A 20,689-nucleotide genomic window follows, 5' to 3' on the forward strand; every position below is an offset into this window, starting at 1 on the left:
CGACAGAAGAGTGCAGAGAAGTCTCAGAGGAGATGAACTGCATTTCTGGGGAAGCCGTGCTCTCCCTCCTGCCCACGCCCCCCCCCCACTCCCTCTCCAGCCCCAACACAAGGCCCCCAAGGACTGATCTAGAACATGGGACAGTTGGCATGAAGGCCGCTCCATGGGGGTTCTGTGTCTCCCCCCAGATCACAGAGTCACAGGACAGCCACACTGTTGGGATTCATTCTTGGAGGGAGTCGTTTCTGCCTCAGATGGGTCGTGAACCACACTGAGCTGGCCTTTCCAAAAGTCAAAGCTGAAGAAGAGTTAGGTGCTGCACGTGGGTCTCAGAAGACCAAGGCGCCAAGGACTGTGCATTTTGCAGCCTGAAGAAAACTTGTCCCCCATCACCCGAGTCAGATACTGAGGGGATAAATGCCCCAAACAATTTCAACACGAAACCCAACTAGGTCCAACCTCCAGCATCATCATTCCGCCATGTTCCTACATCCCACCCCGTCAGATGGGGAGCCCGACCAGTTGGTTCTACAGCCAAATAGATGCTTCTAAAGACCATCCTAGCTTGCATGGTCCTGTTCCACTATACCACCAGGGCCCCAGGCTCAGGCCCACGTCACCGTTATCCTGACCACTTCGATAGTCTCAGGTGCTCATGCCCACCCCTGTCGAGGGACACAGCACCCCAGGCCTGTGTCATGCTGGGCTTGGGCTCCATACAGGTGGGGTGTCCCACTGGCTTCTGTGTCGCCCCAGTTCTGAGAATGTATGAATAAGTGACTAACTTAAGAACGTCAAATAAATTTAGGATTATCAGAAAAAGATCTACTTCCATCAGTAGATACTGAAACTGGAAATAAAAATTCTGGATGAATCTGACACAAGACAATGCTTCAGTTCAGTTCAAAAATTAAACTCATTTAACCTTTAACTCGATTGAAATTCTGAAGTGATCAGCATACAAGAGCTGTCCTGTACATTAATATCAAGGAGCTGACCTAATTACTGATACAATTTAAAGGAAATAAATTTAACAAACCAAGTATATTTTGAGAGTTCACAGCTTAAATGGCATGAGCACTTTGAAAACAAAAGTTGAGAATTATTCAGTCTCACGTGGTTTAAATATCAGAAAGTATTAAAGACATACTAACAATAAAAATTCCATAAAGCAAAATCCAAAGGCGAAATATAAAAATAGAGGCCAAAGACCTTCGATGTCAAAGTTGTGTGTTCACAGAAAAGGGAGGCAGGCCTGAGGCACGACGCTGGAGAGGAGGGAGGGCACACAAGCAGCCGGGGCTCAGCCAGCAGTGCTCCTGCGTGGCCTCAGCTCTGGGCCCCGCCGGTGGGCACAGCCTCCTCAGACCAGCGTCGAGAGCACACGTCCTCCCGAGCACAGTCGTCTGGACAGGTCACTGTGGTTTTATCCACCACAGCAGTAACTGTAGAGCTGAACTTGCAAAGTAAAGCAGAACCTTCGGGTCTCAGAGGTGCTCATTCAGGCACCCAACACGGGAAGCTGTAGTTCGGGATTGCGAACCCTGATCAGGAAGGTTCTGGCCCCTGGACTGTTCAGAGGAGGGGAAGCAAGGCAGGCAGCTCCTGCAGCTGTGGCAGTGATGGCTGAGGTGGGGTACGGTGCTCCCGAGTCCTCTCCTGACACCCTGCACCCCACCTTCCCGCAGCAGCACCCAGGGCCGACTGAGGCAGCAGCTGTGCTTACCAGGCACTGGCCGGTCCGAAGGCCCCACCACCCGATGCCACTCCCGGCATCCTCAATGTGTCCTAGAGGACAGCTCCAGAGGCACATGCAAGCGGCCGTCGAGAGGCTACAACATGGTCATGAACCCCGTGTCTTCCTTCCAGGACTTTACTGGAGCGCCTTCCTCCCAGTATGAGCAAGCCCATGAGCTGCTGGTCCAGGCCGCGGCTAACCAGAAGGAGAGGGGGATGGCTGCGGACGGAGAGGCGGGGAAGGAGGCCCGTAGGCCGGCCTAGTGACTTGGGGGCCCGATGTGTCCAGGCCTGTCCGCCCGGAGCAGTGACCATCCATGCCCTGCTCCATCAGAAACACCCCCACGAGGCCACAATCCTGGGTAGGCCAATGCCAGAGCACCATTCTGACCCCATGGGCCTCAGTGGGCCCCTCCTCTGGGTGAGAGCAGCTGCTCAGTCTGGGAGAACCCAAGGCCTGGGGTCAGAAAGGGACCTCCCCGCTACGGTTCAAGCAAACCTTGGCACTGGCCACAGCCTCCAGCACTCACGCTCACCAAGGGCACAGCCCTCCCCGTCGGACCGCACACGGGCCCCACGCGCCAGCAGCCAGGTGCGCTCCTCAGGGACAGGGGAGTGGCCTTCTGTGGTGCAGGCGGGACAGGAGCGCAGCTTCTTCGGGAAAGCAGCCGCAGCCCTGGAGGCAGGCTACCATCCAGGGCAGAAGATAAGACAGGGATTTTTTTAACAGGCCGCAGAGGGAAACGCCCACCTTTCTCCAAAGTGAGCCAACCTCCTGCCTTTACTGGAACGTGTGCCTCCAGTCCCAACGTTGGAAGCTTCCAAAGCAAATCCTTTACTGTGACAGTTTGGTTCATATTTTGAACCCATGTATTTGTAACTGTCATTCAACTGTTGTTTTCTTCCTTCCAGGGGGATCCTGGCAGGCTTAAAATTAAAGGAGCCGGCTTGCTTCTCACTCACGGACACAAGCATGCAAGTCTTAGCCCTTTCTGTCTCCCCGCAACGCTCAAAATTGACAGGAATAAAACTTATGTCACTCTTAGACGGGTCCAGGACAGAGATTCTAAATCCCAGGGACGCCTGCTTGAGCACTGCCAACAGCCTGCCTGCTTCCGCAATCTGCCCCGACCCAGGAAGGACTGAAACTGTGAAACAGGCTCTTGCAGAAATGAGGCAAAAAAAAAAAAAAAAGACAAAACTCCTGAAGCCACACACTGCTTTTTCTCTCTTCTAGGTCAGAAGCCACACAACTTCACAAAACAGGGTGGCACATTTTTGTGGTTGTGCAGTAGGGACCCGTGGTGTGGCAGCCAACGGCCATCAAAGAAGAGGCTTCTCCGCCAGTTCCCCGCGGGGTCACAAAACCACAAAAGGAACCTACGCTGTGAGCCCAGGAGGCCCCGCACCAAGGGCCACGGTCTGTCACTCTGCCACCGTCCCCACACCCTGGCTCTCCTGGAAGGCACGCCATGGCCTGTCACTACCTGATGGACATCCACGAGCTGTGACCTCAGTGGCTGCACAGACGACTCTGGAGGACCCGGGCCCTCCCAGCATGGAAATCGCAGGGAGAAGAACCACCCTGGGCTTCCAGTCTGGGCTTTTCAGCCGTGAACATGACAGGACAACCAGGGTCTCGGGTGTGAAGGATGCTGCACTGTGAACGGAATCTGTGCACCAGGTGTACCGACAGCCCCTGTCAGGAGAGCCCATCCCCAAACGCTACAGACTGTCCTCCCAACGCCAGAAATCAGTGGGGGAGGTTCTCCGGCCAGGACACAGGCCCCAGATCTGGAGCCAAAGAGCCACATGGGGGCAAGAACGAGGCACTGCACGTGCACCAGAGCATTCAAGCACCTGCTCAGGAAAAAGACACTTTTTATGAAGCCAAAGAGAGGTTGGTAGTTCCCTGTTCACAAAAACCTGCTTATTTGACTCAAGAGGCCTCCTCAAGGAGCACTCTGTACAACAAAATAATTAAATTTTTTTTTTTAAGCACAGACAACACAGATCACAAGTTCAAAGCAGCAAAGAAGAGCAGGGAGACGGCTGGATGTGCCACACATGGAAGGCCTACGCAGTGGGCCTTGGGGGGGGGGGGGGTGGTTCTGTTTACCGGGTGTCTGTCTCCGAGGGTGCATCCTCAGGAGAGCTTCTCCTCTTCCTTGAAAGATTCCAAGAAGGCACTGCAACAAGACTTCCCAGTCCCTTCCTGGGAAGGTTCTCAGGACGTGCAGACCCCCACAACTACCTCAGCCACGAGCGTCAGGCCACCGGGCAGGCAGATCACCAGGTGGAGCACAGTAGGCACGAGCTGGTGTCGGGATCCCGGTTCCCAAACAGGCCACTTAAAACACACACAAAAACAAGGTAGCAAATCTACACAGAAGCCCATCACTAGCCACTGAACAGAGGACACACGTGACTTCACAAGTCTGACCTCCCTCCTGGAAGGCCTCAAAGGCATCTTACCTCCACACTTTCATGGAGCCAAAACTAACTCAGCACCCAGTGGGGCGATGCCCCCTCCTAGACAGAGACCCTGTGGTCACCTTCTGATGCTCCAGAGGGCCAGGCCTTCCTCTATGAACGTAGTGATGGAGGCCTCGTCCACACCCAGCCATCCACATGCTTGAAGGAGGGTCAGGTCTAACTGGGCTACACGCTCCTACCAGAGCCAGGGGGGACAGGATGCCAGCAACGCCACAGACAACCCACTTCTGCTGCTGCGACAAACGGAGTCCTTCTATAGAAAGCAGAAAACCTGCATGCATTACGTTTTCAAAATACAAAACATTTTTACAATCGCTCAGTTTGGACTATATAAGCTTTTCAATATTGCATTCCTGTATTTTTTCCAAAAAGATTTGCATGGGAAAAAATTAAACACGAAGGTGATTCTTTGGTCGGTGAAAGACGAGGTACGTGCAGCTCCAGTATCCCGCCCCCAAGCGCCCTACCATCACTCCCTCAGCACGCGTGCGGCCAGGGTTGCACAGGCCATTCAAGTAAAAACAGTGGAATCAACTTTATAGGAAGTCGCACGAGGCCCCAAATAACATTAGAAAAACAAATCTGTTCTACAGCTCTTCTCAGAGTTTAGATGTTGCAGGGAATAACGGGGTCAAAGCCTGGAGCCACATGAAGATGGGGTGGGGGGCATCAGCCAAATTCTTGCAAAAGCAAGCCAATTACTCTCGAACAGGACAGCTGTTAATGGAAACTTGATATTGGCAGGAAGTTATAAAGTTGAGATTATACTCCTTCCCGAACAGACATTCTGCATGCAAATATTTTTAGGAAAGGAAAGGGGAGTAATGCAACCTAGACAAAAAAGCAATCCGCGATCACTGTACGAAGCCATACAGACAGGTCACTGATGTGGGGAACAGGAATCCTACTTTGTACAGAAATGTGATCTCGCTGCAGAGAGACTTCAGGGCCAACTTCTGAAGCATGCCTGCAGGAGATAGAGGACTCACAAGCACTCAAGGAGGAGGGGGAGAACAGCAGGATGCTCTGCTCAAAACCCCCTTGGCCAATGCCCCCGAGCAGAGCTGGACGGCATGTCCTCCAGGGCACACAGGGCTCCACCCTGCAGAAAGCCACGCCGGAGGTGGAGGGAGCTCCCCTCAGGGCTGGCAAGGGCAGCATCTAATTCTGTTAGACCAAAGATTCCTAATCAGAAGCCTTTCTGTAGGAGGAACACCAGACCTGGAGGGCACTGGAGGTGAATTCATCCCCAACCGTAGGAAGAAGTCCTACTAACCCCACACCTGACCCTCTCAGAGCAAGGGAACCCTTCCAAACCCGCTTCATGCTGAGACACTGCCCTGAATGCCAAGGCCTGACAAATGTACCACACGCAAAAATTACAGACTAACATCCCTCGTGAACGTAAATACATTAAGTCTTAAACAAAACAGCAAATTTAAGGCAGTATTGGGGGGTAGGGGTGAAATGGGGTAGGCGGAGATATCACGAATTCTATGGTAGGTGCAGTCCAGCATCTCAAGACTAGTTTCACTAAATGTTTAAAACAAAACAAAACCAGGATGATGTTGACCCATCATACAAAAACCATTTGACAAAATCCACCAGACTGAGGATTGGCAGTCTCTGGTGACAGCATGCTGACTCGTGACATGAAGCCCCCCACCCAAAACCGGAACAAGGGAAGGTGGTCTATTGTCACGACGTTCACTCCCCACACTGAAGGTTCCAGCCGGCACCAGGACAGAAATAAGAGGTATAAAGATGAGAGCAGAGCTGTCTTGAGTCACAGACCCAATTCTCTATGGCAAAAATCCTAAGGAATCTGCAAAAACAATTCCTACAATTAAGAATTCAGTAAGAGGACAGAAGATCAACATACTGAAAGTCAACAGTTACGTAACAGCAGCAAGTAAAAAACAGTTTTAAATTTAGAATAGCAAAATATCTGGAAATCAGATTTACAAAAGACCTACAAAATCTCCATGCTGGAAACTAGAACACTGAAAAAAAAAGACAAGCTGAACGAATGGAGATAAACCATATTCATAAATTGGAAGGTTTGGGTTTGTTTTTTAAAGATTTTATTTATTCATTCAAGAGACACATTGAGAGAGGTAGAGACACAAGCAGAGGGAGAAGCAGGCTCCCCACGGGGAAGCCGATGTGGGACTCAGTCTCAGGACCCTCGGATCACGCCCTGAAGGCAGATGCTCAACCGCTGAGCCACCCAGGTGCCCCAAATTGGAAGGTTTTTAAAGTGCTCCACTGCCCCAAAAATGGTACACAGATTCAATAAATTCCCAACCAAAATCCCAATCAATGCTGGACACCTTGATTCTTTAATATGGAAAGTTAAAAGATGCTGAAGCCACAACAATCTTTAGGAAAAGCAAAACCAAGTTAGAAGACCTGTTACCTTAATTAAGGACTTATCATAAAGTCCACGTGTTTCTGGCATAGAACAGAGGAAGAGGTCACTTGAGCTGCACAGAACATCCACACACACGCACAAAAATAAAATTAAAAAAAAGAATATCCGAATATCCAGACACACGGGACCCACACATGTACAGTCAGTTGATGTGACAAATGTACTGAGGGGATTAGATGGAGAAATTTTTTCCTCCTCCTCCCAAATAAGAAAACTATAGAGAAAAACTGAGTACTTCACAATAAGGTGATTCCAGATGATGGGTCATACCTAAACACAAAAGCTAAAATTATCAAGTTTTAGAAGAATCTATAGGAAAATATTGAAGTTACAGTAGACAAATCTTAAGGACAAGAAAAATGCTAAGAAAAACCATTAAGTTGTAATTCCTCAAAATTAGGAACTTTTTACAGGAGGACATTAGAATACACACAAGCATGCAACTAGGAAATACACAGGATAACACGTGTATCTGAGGAAGGACTTGTAACCAAACCACAAACAAGAGGCCCATTAACAATGGGCAGAAGATTCAGACCCCACACGAGGAAAACACAGCTGTGGTCAATAAGGTGATTAGAGCAAGTCACCAGGATTTTAACAATAAGAACATTTCATACCCACTAGAATGGCTAAAATTTTTAAAAAGTACCCCCAAGTGAGAGGGCGGAGCAACTGAAATGCCTATATTTCTAATGGAAATAAACATAAAATGGTTCAACTTTGGGAAAAGTTTTGGCGGCGTTTCAGGAGGTTAAACAAATGTCTGACATGCAATCCAGCAATTCCCCAGCTAGGAGTGGACTCCAGAGAAGCAAAAAACGTATCCAAGGAGGCTTGAACGAAAATTTCAGGTTTACCCCTAGCAGCCAAGAGTTGGGACAATTCAAATGTCCGTCGATGGGAGACTTGACGAACTGCGGAGCATCCATAAACGACTCCTCACCATGAAGGGGGATCCACTGATGAACATAGAGAATGTGGGGGGACCCTCAACATACTGTTGAGTAAAAGAATCCAGTATAAAAGAGTAGATCGTAAAACTTCACGTATATAAAGCTCAAGAACAAACAGCAAAGTTGACCAAGACAGAAATGGCAACAGTGGATGTTAGAGGATCTGAAACTAGTGGAACGCAAGGGAACGGCTGGTTTGGAGCGTCCCAGATCTTGGTTTAGGTTGGCAGCCCTTTGGCTGTACACCTTTCTCAAAATCCCCCGAACTGTTTACTATGTAATGTTTACCTCAATTTTTTTTTTAAGTGACAAAATAAGAATTGTTAATTCTGAGTTTTCACACAGAATGCTTGTTATTCTGGAACGTTCAAATGTCCCATGACAAAGGTAACAGGTGTCACTGATTACCCCCCCCCCAAAAAAAAAAAGATTCCCCACTTCTGCTACACACACAGTTCCTAATTTTGGCCAACGCATGACCACGTCCTATGCCTCCCAGCCGGGCATGGCCACATGAGAAGGGGAATGTTAGAAGCTCCTTCTAGAAAGGGAGGGGGGCACCTCCTTCCTTTCTTCTCTGCCTGGAAAGGTAGCACGGCCACTCGCGCCCCAGAGGCTGGCCCAAAGCACCAGAACGAGGGCCTCGGCCTGGAGACGCAGAACAAAGCCGGAGGCAGCCACGGGAGCCAGCCTCCACGGCTGATCGAGGCGTGCGTCTTCACGAGAGACATCAGCTGCCTCTTCCTGAGGCCATCAGAGGAGCACTTCACAGCGGCACCTCCTCCGGATTCAGAGAGCAGAAACTCAAAATTAAGACTCATCTTTGTTCTAAATCTCCTCATCTGCAACTAGATGCCAAGGTTTTATTTTCTTCCCCAAATTCCCTTTAAGGAGTTTTTTTTTTTTCTTAACGCAGAAAAGCTCAACAAAATTTGTGATTTATTGTGCAAGTGAATACGTGAGAGACAAAATGCCATTCCCTACGAATTATTTGGTGTCTGTGATTTTCTGAACACCATGGCCAGATGGTTTTCATAGAAAGAGAGAGTGTATTTGTATAGTTCAAAGGTTCACTTATTTTTTTTGGCCTCAAAAAAAAAATAAAACTATTGATTGTAACATGCGGCTCTACAGGAAAAAAATCTCGACACTAGAGGCGAAACCGGGTATTTATTACTGTGCATGTGCTCATTATGGTGGTCTCTGACAGGGGTCCATTAAAATCAATTTTTATGTTTCTATGTATTTTCTTTATCTAACGTTCTATGGCATTGTGTTGATTAGCCAGTTAAGACAAACACTGAGCAGGAGCGGGTGGGTCCTCCCCCCGCCTTCTGTCAGAAATAATGAGAACAGCAATTTTAATACAACAACTCACAATCAATGAATGGAGGAAATGTCACATCTCAGAACAAAACATTAAGGAGTGCTTTACATTTTTTATGTTTTCACAATTAAGAGAAATATAGTGGAGATCTTTCAAAAGAGAAACATGTGTCCTGCTAGGAACGGCAAGCGCTAACGTCATGCTAGGAGGGCTCCTCCCACCCTTCCTGGACCACAGCTCTCAGGGGCCGGGGGGCTCCCGATTCAGCAACTCCAAGACTTCGGTATAAAACTCACCGGGCGGACCTTGGACGATGAAGGCCGGTCCTGATTTAAAAGCACCAAGACCAGGTAAGCATCTCCCTGCCACCAACGTTTCCAGAGAGATTCCCACATTTGTTGAAGAATCAAAATACTCAAGGCTCATGCAGAGTCAACCCACTGCTCCATCAGCGTGTGTTGACCAGACGTCCCGGAGCCACGAGCTCCAGGTTAGGCTCCCAGGGTTAAGTGCACGTGGAGGGCGCTCGGTCCACAGCACAGATGCTGGGAGAGGACAGCCAGCCTGTGGCTACGGGTTAGCCCGTGACCCATGGCGGGACTAGCGGCAAACGCCACTGCTTTGCTGCTCTGAACAAATGCCACATGGCGGGGGGGTACCCAAGGGACTCACCCGGGGTCCGGGGTCTTCCTGTCGTGCAGCCTTATCTCATGCAGACCCTGCGCACAGCCGGAGATCTCGATCTTCCCCAAAGGGCTGTCCATCGTCTTGTATCTCATCTTGCAGGCCTTGTCCATCCTCCCGAGCACCTACGAGAAAGGTTTTCAAGCAAATAAGAAAGTCCACATGAAAGACGTTGGTTCTTTTTAAAGCACAACGGGGCACCTGTTTTCTAAGACAAAACATTTTCCAAAATCTGTCCCCGTTCTTGGGATTTAATCCTCCAATAGGTCCTCTTCGTAATCTACTCACTTGAGGAACAGAAAATGCCATAATTACCTGGAGCGGCCAACTGGTGGTGCCGCCCCTCTGCCTCCTGGGCGTCCTTACCCTGCTCCCAGGGCCAGGCGGTGGGGACCAGAGCTCCCCATGAGGGGTCCCCAGGACGGAGCTAAGCTGGCTTTAACAAAACGCTGACCAACTTCCTTCACCAACAGGTGGAGCCGCGGGTAGGGTGATTAAAACCAAGGCATCCTGAGGGGCCTCTGGAAGCGCCCAGGCGGGGGTCAGGGGCGCGGACGCGGCCTGGAATAAGCCCCGGCGCCTGGGAAAGCAGGCCGCTGACCCTGGAGCAGCGCCGGGTTCTCAGACGCGGTTTTCCGGGGCAGGACTGTGAGCCCATGTGCTCTGCCCTACGATTTTCGGAACACGTTCCCTAGCTACGGTTTTTTTAAAGGAACACAGCGCACAACACATAATCCGAGGGATACATAAAACACGTTAATCGGCGGTTACCAGTGAGGTCAGCAATCGGCTTTCGGACAGGTTTTGGGGAGTCAACAGCCCGGTGTGGGTTTCCGACTGTGTTGGTCAGCGCCCCTAACCCCTGATCCTATGATGGGTCCTCCTTGCTGATTTTGATAGCTGCTAATTTTGGTCAAGGGAGCAAAGGCTGAGAAGAACCAAGAGATACCCCGAACAGCGAGAAGCCTGAAGGCAGACCGAACCAGACCGAACCCGATGGAAGTCACTGCACGTGCGGGCAGCCAGAGCGCGAGCCAACAGCGGGCTGGGGGGCAGCGCACCCGGACCAGGCGGCCCTCGGAGCTCCTCCTCTCCTGCAGCTCCCGGTCCTGCTCGCAACAGCCCCAGGGAGGCCGCCCGTCCGTCCCCTGACCTTAGAGCCCGAGCTTCCCAGCGCTCCCCGCTCCACCAGCGCCATCAGCCGTAAGCCGGAACAGCTGAAGCCCCCCCACGCCAGCCCACCTGCCCGCCCACCTGCCCAGGGCTCCCGACCTGCAGGCGGGGCTGCTCTCCTGCTGCCTCCACTTCCCTGTCCTGCAGGCCCCTCCCAGGAACCGTCCACAACCCCCAACCCCACACAGGAATGCTGTCCTCCACAGCTTCCCCGGGATGTTCCTGGGGTCCTGTGCACCCTCACCCCGCCCAGGACTTCGCCTCGGGACCCTCCCTCCCCTCGCCCTGCCTGCCTCCTCACACACCTGTGCCCCATCAAGCACTGGCTCTACCATTGCCAACTCCTGCTCAGGGCCCCTTGTCCTCCCCGAGGCCTCATCAACATTCACACAGGAAGGGCTTCTTGGGCCACTCAGTACACCTGGGCCCTTCCCACCCTGCCCTCCCCTCCCCCTAAACAACACGTCAACTGCCAATTACATGAAGGGGCTAGAGCAGGGTCAGCAAACTGCAGCCCATGGGTCACACCTGGCCACCAACCTGCTTTGTAAGTCAGGTTTTGCTGGGACGTGGCCCCACTCGCTCCTCTGCACACTGGCTGTGGCTGCCTTCCTGCTCCAGGAGGAGAGGTGACCAGGTGGGATGGGGCAGCAGGGCCCCCAGAGCTCAGCAAACCCGTGATGGGGCATCAGGGCCCCCAGAGCTCACCGCCCATGATGGGGCAGCAGGGCCCCCAGCACCCACCCCCAGCCCTCCACATGCCCCTCAAAGTCCTGGCTCCTGCACCTTTCCTGCTCCATGCCCCCAAACTGGCCACCACCTCCCCACAGGCAGCTCAGGCTTCCTCCTCGGGGCCTGACCATCCAGCCACCCCAAGTGGCCTGGTGTCTGCTTCACTGTGAAACCTCAACACACCCCACTGCCCCCACCCAGACCCTAATACCACACACTGACTCCCTCTTCTGTCTTCCCAGCGGCCACGGGACAGAAGTGCATTAATGCCCCCAGACAAGGTCGGGCAGCATTCCCCAAAACCACACGGTGCAGAAGGATCAGCCCCGAGACTCCACCCTAAGGCCAGGCCTCCAAAGCCGCCCTGTTCCAAGCCCACTTCTCTGCGCATATTGACAGATTCCTCTCCAGCTCCCAGTCCGTGGACACGGGACTGTTCACCTGACATCAGAGACACTGACACTTCATATCTTTGAGCACCCCAGCTTCTGTGGACCCGCAGTGCCTGAGGGCACCTGTCCACCTGGCCACACACGGGCAGGCAGCGGGTGGATGGTGGCTTCCCACTGATGGCCTGTCATTTTGCAAAAGTCACCTAAACTGAGCCACCAGTGCTTTCATCTGGGGATACCTACATCGCAGGGTTGGCGTGGGGATTAGCGGGAACGTGTGTCTAGACTTGGCCTCCCAGAAGGATTCGGGATTACGGTTATCTCTGCCATAATCGACATTTCAACCATGTGCCCTCGGCCTTGTCCCACATGGCACCTTGTTCTCCTCTCCAACAGCATCAAAATCTTTACCATTCTTCAAAAGCAGATGGCTACCCCTCCTCCCGGCCCCTGGGGGGCCCTCCCTCATTCCTTGGAGCCAGAATCAACTGCTGCCCCCCCCCCAACATCTGTGGGCACTTTCCCATCACCCGAGCCACTGGCAGATGCTGGACCAGGGAGTCGGCCTCCATGAGTCAGGGGTTAAGACCAATGCATCACACTTGTAAGGAGTTTGTCAAATATCCATTGAACATGATGACCAGCATTCCTGCCACCCAGGCCAAGAGTCTGGCACAGCATCGCCCAGCGTGTGCTCCAGGGGACTACAGATAAAGGCTCTGGGGGGATGAGGAGCCTGGATGCACTAAGCCCTCCTGGGAAGCTCTGAGCACCGCTGCAGAGAAACCAGCTTATATTTACGTAGCTCTCACAAACATGTTCACCCCGAACCCACGTCTCCTACCCTAGGCCCCGCTTGGAAGCTGTTTCTCAGCAGATCTGGGCTCAGGCGACCTGGCTCGGGCCTCAGATCTGCGGCAGGAGAAGCCACGAGCCCGTCTCAGGCACGGCTCCTAATGGCAAGCATCAGAAAGTGGTATCAGCTAATTTGAGCACAAAAGCGATTTACTGAAAGGCTGTTCCGTAACTCACAGAACTTCTGGGAAGGCTGGAGAAACAGGCTCAGAACCAAGGAGCCAAGACTGGCCAGAACCCAACCAGAGCCAAAGCCGAGCCTCAGGAAACATCTGTGGGGCAGCCAGGGACTGCAGACACGCAGCTGGCACGGTGGCCACCGCTGCCCCTGGAAACAGGATGTTGCCGCCACCATCCACTCCCTGCTGCCCGGCCCCCGTGTCACTGGCTCCTGATTCAAGGCCTAGAATGTAGACCCTGCACCACTGCTCACACCGAACCAGAAGGATGAGCCAGTGGCTCACTTCCCTTCCCAGGACTCCGTTTTCTGCTGTAAAACAGCAGTAATGGTATTGATCGCATTGCCCTCATGGGCTGTTCTTTGGGCCCAGCTGCAGAACAGGAGACTGAATGGAGTGGGGTGGGCCAGCCCCCACGCGGGGAAGGACCTCCGTGTGCATGGGGCACGGCCAGCTCTCACCCTACTGCAGGGAAAGGGTGAAGACACACCCAAGTATGCAGCTGGGGGTCCGGGAGAGGTTCAGGGCAGGGTGCTGAAGGTTGGGGGGGGCAGCATGAGGGCCCACTCTCCCATCTCCATCACATGGAGGGGCAGTCTCTAGGATGGGCTGGACTTGGGAGACTGCTGGCCTTGAACACAGTGGGAAGGCTTCCACGGCAGTCTCTGAACCAAATAACATCCATGCAGCCCAGAGCCTGTGTGTCTGAACCAGACAGGTGAGGCTCTGCAGCTCGGCCTGCCCTTGGCCATAGCGGCACCAACAGGTACCCAACGCCCGGCAGCGTGGTGCTGTGCCTGGTCCGTCCAGTCTAGCCTCACACGTGAAGGGCCGCCCCCCTCATCATGGTGAGGACCGGCTCTGATGACCTGCACAGCCGCCCGAGGCCACAGAACACCTGTGTCCCTCAGAGCAGGGACACTCTATCCACATTATGCCCAGAACTAAAAAAATGGCCATCAGTCCGTAACCAGAGTAAGCGGGGACTTGAACTCTGAGTGAGTGGCCTATGTCCCCTGCGGCCAGTCATGGGCCTGGGTGAAGCCTAAAGGATAACTCCAGAGACCGTGACTAGTCCACAGAACTGACATCAAACCCGTTTCGGCTTCCTGAGTGTGAGGATCTGCAGAACCACCTTCCCTGAGACAAAGGCCTGGTACCCACGGCCCCGTCCTAGCTGAGACCTGGCTGTCCTGTCCCTGTGGCCACCAGGTGCCCAAGCCCATGGGCAGACCCACTGCCAGTCAGAGATAATCACCATAACCCCCTGCCTGCTATTTGCAAAAAAAAAAAAAAAAACCCAAAGCAGCAATCTTACCAATGTTTTATATTAGCCCTGCCAGGAATGGAGCTGGAAACTACACAGAAACCTACCCACACTTTCCTTCCTACAGACAAGCAGGACGTGAGGCACAGGGTCCTTCCACGGGCAAGAGTACAAATTAGCTGAATAAGAACACCCTGGAATGGAGCCGGAGAAGTGTCCCTGGGACAGGAGTGCGGGGCACCAGCGTGTGCACGGGAAGCCCCAGGCCCCGAGACAAGCGTGCTACCCCGGGGCAGGCACGCGACGCTGCATCACGTGTGTTCTCTGCTCTGCGTTGCCCTCGTGGGCACGTACCTGCGGCACAGGTAGCAGTTAGGCCACAGCTAACGAGCAGGTCAAGGATTGACAAGGAGAGGCCCGCCCGGGTTTTAATAATAAAAAAAAAGTGCCAGACACCGTCTCCTTCCCCTTCGTCCTTCCTTGAGAAGGTGGATGTGCCTCCCGGAGCGGCGGCAACCACCTGGGAACACGAAGGACAGGCCACGAGACCAGGCAGCACTGGCCCTGCTGCCACCAGTGGCCCTGGCGGCCCCAGCACCCTGCTATGCCCCCCCTTGTGCAAGGAAAACAAGGTCCTGCGGGTTGCAAGCCGGCGTTCTGAGGAATTCCCGTTTTCTTCACGCTGCAGTACCGGAACTGATCCACTGCCGTCTCCCGACGCTCAGAATAGTGCCCAGAGCGCTGCAGGTGCTCAGTGAACACTTGCTGGATGAGTGAGCTAATCACACAAATCATTCTGTTACGCTTGAAATTAGGACTCAGAAGGAGAACTCCAGGATTGACAAGAACCCCCAGCTGGGGGTCCGATGGCCTGCAGGGTCCAGGAGGGCTCCCTGGAGGAGGTGTCGACACAAAAGGCAGAACGTGCTCCAGGTGCCCGTCTGCCTGGCAGCCCCCACCGCCGAGCCCAAATAGGCAGGGGGAAGCGTCAGTCCCCATCACCTGCTCCTCCTCAGCAGAGGCTTTGGCTGCATGGAACAGGCCCGTTCACCTGAGGGACGCCCTGCGGGGCTGACCCAGGGCAGAGGAGGAGGGAAGGGAACTACTAGGAGTTCTGGACTCCACTGCAGGCCTGACGGCGGCCCCGACTGCCAATTCTTTGAGTGGTGCCGTGGGGCCACAGTGAAGGCACAGCCCCACGGCCCCGAGTCCACCGGGCCCGCAGGCCCCACGGCCCCGAGTCCTGCCCGCCTGCCCACTGTGTGGGGATGACACCCCAGGCCGTAGACACGACCCCGCTCGTGTGAGGCCCGCAGCCCGTGGTCCCCAGCCTGGCACCGCCAGCAGCTCAGGGCCGGCTCCTGCATCCTCGCCAGGGCGTCCACCTAAGGCCACAACACTGGCTGACGCTAATTGGTAGCAGAAAAAAATGGATTTTCCACGGTTATTTGGGACCTCTGAAAAAATGAAACAAATTTCGTTTCATCCCCCTTTCAACATGAATGGCGTTTAATGTTCTGAATTAGGTGGCTGGCGCCAGAGGCTGGGCTTCCACCATATTAAATGCAAGAAACCCAGAGACAGAAGCGGTCTTCTTTCTCCTTTACTTGTTTTCCAGGCCTGCTGGGTGAGTGAGTCTATGACCTGACTTCCAGAACCATCTCTCCAGTCCCGCACCTTCCCTTCCACTTTTAACCCCTTCTAGGATGGCCCTGCTGTGCAGAGAGAATGCCAGAGAAGGGGCTGGAAGAAAAAATCGCCTGCCTTCTCATATGCTGTTCACAAACCAAGTAGGAGACGAGCTCCTGTTAAACGTGGAGTCGGCCCGGGACTGAGCGGGCACACGGCTGCAGGCTGGGCTCCAGGCCTTCCCGGGGCGTCCTGTCCGGGCCTCGGGGTGCCCCGCAGCTGCACACAGGACAGGGAGCCCGGCTGGCACGCTGGGGACGCCCTAGGACAGGCCTGCCTGACAGCTCGTTCTGTAACCTCCCTGCCAAATAGAAAAGAAGGAACAGCGGGAGGGCAACACCTTCCGGCCTAGGACTCGGGCGAGGCCGATCCACGAGGCCGAATACGTTAATCAGAAAAAGCACATGTGTCAAAACCTGGGAAAAGAGAAAATACTTCCTACCTGTCGCCTGATAACAAAGCCGGCTTTGGGGGGCGGGAGGAGGAAGCCACCGAGCGAGCCCCCTGGAGAGGCCAGGTCCGTGGCGGCAACCCGCTCAGGGCACCTTCCCCCAGTGCCCCCGCAGTGCCCCCCGGCCGGCTGCATTCAACAAGACAGTCCACGCGGGGCTCAGTTTATGACGTGCAAACAACCAAAGAGGGCTGAGTGGAGCTGAAATGTCTTGCCGGAGAAACTTCTGGCCCGTCCATCTGCTATGTGGAACTCAGACTGGATCCTAGGGTCATGCAAAGAGATCACACTCCGTGTCCACACAAAAACGTGCGCAGGATGTTTACAGAGCAGTTTAAATCACAACCACCAAAACTTGGAAGCAACCAAGAGTCCAGACAATCTGAAAAGGCTGCATGCTGTGTGATTCCAACTATGTGACATTCTGGAAAAGGCAGAAGTATGGAGACAGGGAAAGGATCGGGTGCCAGGGGCTGGGGCGGGCGGAGGAGGACAGAGCACAGCCGATCTGTGAGGGGCAGTGAAAATACTCTAGGACACCACAGTGCATTCATCCAGACCCATCCAAAGTACACCAGGAGGGAGCCCCAAAACACTGGGGCTGGGGCAGTATGGGGGACACTGACAGTGGGGCAGTATGTCTGTGGGCCGGGGTATCCGGGAACTCTCTGAACCTTCTGCTCAGTTTTGCTAGGAATCTACACTGCTCTAAAAATGAAAGTCTACTAATTAAAAAATCATTCAAAGCCTTGTGTCATGCCGCTGACATGGAAGGGATTCTCTTTATTCGTTGATAAGTTTCTACGAACTCAACTATTTGTACGCCCGAATGGAGGAGAAATTCTGCACCACAATCACAGAATGAAAGGACCGCTTGCATGGGAACCCCATGAACCCCATGATGTGCTCACATTGTGAGCTGACCCACGGACTTCCAGGATATGGTGTCTGGCTGGAACCCAAGGATTGCCCCCTTTTTTTTTTTTTTAACCACTATCACTGGAGAGGCCTGCCCTGCAGAGCACCTCCCTAATGCTGCTTTGGCGGCAAAGGAGACTCCGACAACAAGAGCCCTGGGGAGCAGGGGCCAGGCTGGACAAGTGGCCTCCACCGCGCCACACCGCGCGCACGTGTTCAGCATGCACAAGTCAGCTAAGGAAGGCAGCCCACCCCGGGCAGTGCGTGCCTACGCGTCAGAGTGGAGATACAGAGGAACGTCAAGGGAATGTGTCCACTGGCCTTTAAAACAACCATTTCCAGATAAAAACAGGCACTGACTACACCTTATTTATTTATTTATTGGGGTGGGGGCTGTGGCAGAGAGAAGCAGGAGAGAGAGAGAATCCCAAGTAGTCTCCACACCCAGCACGGAACCCGACCCGGGGCTCGATCTCCGGACCCTGAGATCACGACCTGAGCCGAAATCAAGAGTCAGACAGTCGACCATCTGAGCCACACAGGCACCCGAGCAGTTGAAAATTATACTTGGTTTTCCTTTCCAAACTCCTCGTTTTTGTGCATATTCTCTAACTAAATATTAGTGATACAAGAAGGCAACTACTTTTCTGTTCTGAAGCTCAAACATGGTTCAAATCTGCATTCAAACAGGAATTAGATATAGGATGCAAACCGCTGTGTGTGTGTGTGTGTGTGTGTGTGTGAGAGAGAGAGAGAGAGAAATGGGTCACACGTAGACTAGAGCACAGAACCTACGTGGGTACAGTTTAACAAATTGCTCTAGAAAGCTCCCAGAACTTCTAGCACTTTTTTTTCTTTTAAAGATTTTATTTTATTCATCCACGAGAGACACACAGAGAGGCAGAGACACAGACATAGGGAGAAGCAGGCTCCCTGCGGGGAGCCCGATGCAGAAGTCGATCCTGGGACCCCAGAATCACGCCCTGAGCCCAAGGCAGGTGCTCAACCACTGAGCCACCCACACATCCCAACTTCTAGCACTTCTGAAAAATATTTCCAAGTGATAACTACTGCTCACATACACATTCCAACAGTACAGCTGAAATATCTCCAGACCCAGCCAAAAACCACGCATGATACCAGAGCACTATACAGTGAGGCCTATAAAAGTCTTTCTGGAAATTTATTAGTAACTATCACTTATTTCTTTAAACTGCTTCATAAGAAGCTTTCCTACTGACCACGCCACTGCACACGAGTCTAGTCTGCAGACTCTCACGACAGGAAGCAAACTAGTGTCTAAGCATGCTCAACCCTGAGAGTGCACACCCAGGTACGCGGTGCTGGACTAGCACACACAAAACCACAGACTTGAACACTGTACGTGGTCCTAGCTAATTAATTTAGGGGAGGAAAACAATTTTATAGCAACACGAGGATAAAACAGGAAAGTCACTATTTTGCTAAGGTAAAGAGGCGACTTCAAATAGATTTCTACTTGCTGGGCTCCCAGGCCCTTAGGAGCTCAAAGTTGCTGCCCATGCCCTGCCCTCTATCCTGCCACCTGCCCCTGGACCCCTGCCCATGCCCTGCCTGCTATTCTGCACCTGCCCTCACCTGTGCCCCTGCCCCATGCCTTGCCCCCTGCCCTGAGCATGACTTTGGGGGAAACCTGATAAAAGCACAGCTCTAAGACTCTTTTCGGGCCCCTCCACTCCACCTTCCCGCACACCCCAGGTGGTGAGGCTGGAAGGCCCTGAGCACCTTCCCCCTTACACCTTCCCCACCTGGCCACGGGATAGGCCTCAGCCACCTCCAGGGTACCAGCGCCCTGAAATCTGAGACAGATAGTAGGTGACCTGGGGGTGAGCAGAGGCACCTGGGGCGGGGTGCACGGGGAGGGGGTGGGGGTGAGCAGGGGCACCTGGGGCAGGGTGCATGGGTGACCTGGGGGTGAGCAGGGGCACCTGGGGCAGGGTGCACGAGTGACCTGGGAGTAAACAGATGCACCTGGGGTGGAGCGCACAGGGGACCTGGGGGTGAGCAAGGGCACCTGGGATGGGGTGCATGGGGGACCTGGGGGTAAGGAGGGGCACCTGGGGTGGGGGGCACAGGTGACCTGGGGGTGAGCAGGGGCACCTGGGGCAGGGTGCATGAGTGACCTGGGAGTAAATAGGTGTACCTGGGGTGGAGTGCACAGGGGACCTGGGGGTGAGCAGGGGCACCTGGGGCAGGGTGCATGGGCGACCTGGGGGGTGAGCAGGGGCACCTGCGGGAGGGTGCACGAGTGACCTGGGAGTAAACAGATGCACCTGGGGTGGAGCGCACAGGGGACCTGGGGGTGAGCAAGGGCATCTGGGATGGGGTGCATGGGGGACCTAAGGGTAAGGAGGGGCACCTGGGGTGGGGGGCACAGGTGACCTGGGGGTGAGCAGGGGCACCTGGGGCAGGGTGCACGGGAGACCTGGGAATGAGCAAGGGCACCTGGGACAGGGTGCACGGGCAACCTGGGCATGAGCAGGGGCACCTGGGGCAGGGTGCATGGGGGGGTGGGGGTGAGCAGGGGCACCTGGGGCGGGATGCACGGGCAACCTGGGGGTGAGCAGGGGCACCTGGGGCAGGGTACACAGGGGTGGGGCTGGGGGTGAGCAGGGGCACCTGAGCATCTGGGTTGAAAAGCAGGGACACCTGAGCACCTGATGGGGTCAGGAGTTGGCGGCATACAGGGCAAGTGTGGCTCACCATGGGGATCTTTGTACGGCCCATGCTCAGAATGGTTTTTACATTTTTAAATCATTGAAAAAAGTCAAAAGAAAAATATTTCATGACATACAAAAGTATGAAATTCAAACAGTCCATCAGCACATTTTCACTGGAAGGCAACCAGGCTCGTTCTGTATTGTCTCTGGCAGCGTTTGTGAGGAGCTGTGAGGAGACCGTAGCCCTCAAGGCCAGAAATCTTTACCATCGGCCAGTTTCAGGTCGGCCACGCTCTGACGGAAAGGCGCACATAAGTGATCAGCGGAGGGTCGCTGGTCTCACGCTGTCCAGTCCTTCTCTCCCACCCACTGATGAACAAATCCCAGGACCTCTCTGACCCCACATGCTCACCCCCTGGTCTTTGACACCACAACCTCAACCAAGATGTGGCTACAAAAGTTTTCTGGAACTTTCCTAAATACTGACTTAGAAAGGCCTGTCAACAGTCAACGCCCAAGTGCTAAGCCTGGGCCCCACCGAGGACCACAGAATTAAGTCCTCTTTATCCCCAATAAAGAAGCGGTTTCACAATGTTTCTGTGGTGAAGGATTCTCGGTGAGAAGCACAGGATGATTTATGACTCGGTGTCCCCGATGGAAGAGCCTTATGTTCCAGACACGCTCTGGCGGCAAGGCACGA

General features: G+C 53.7%; 1 protein-coding gene across 1 annotated transcript in view; it reads right to left on the reverse strand.

Annotated features, from left to right (window-relative positions):
• Positions 1–20,689, reverse strand: part of MGMT (O-6-methylguanine-DNA methyltransferase) — a 283,175-nt gene that overhangs the window by 215,069 nt on the left and 47,417 nt on the right. Inside the window, exon 2 of the mRNA XM_077877201.1 lies at positions 9,623–9,759. Within this exon, the coding sequence (XP_077733327.1) occupies positions 9,623–9,747 (125 nt within the window). The 5' untranslated portion in view covers positions 9,748–9,759. The remainder of the gene's footprint in view (positions 1–9,622; positions 9,760–20,689) is intronic.

The sequence above is a fragment of the Canis aureus genome, chromosome 29 (assembly GCF_053574225.1).
Source record: "Canis aureus isolate CA01 chromosome 29, VMU_Caureus_v.1.0, whole genome shotgun sequence".
Taxonomy (NCBI): Eukaryota; Metazoa; Chordata; class Mammalia; order Carnivora; family Canidae; genus Canis; species Canis aureus.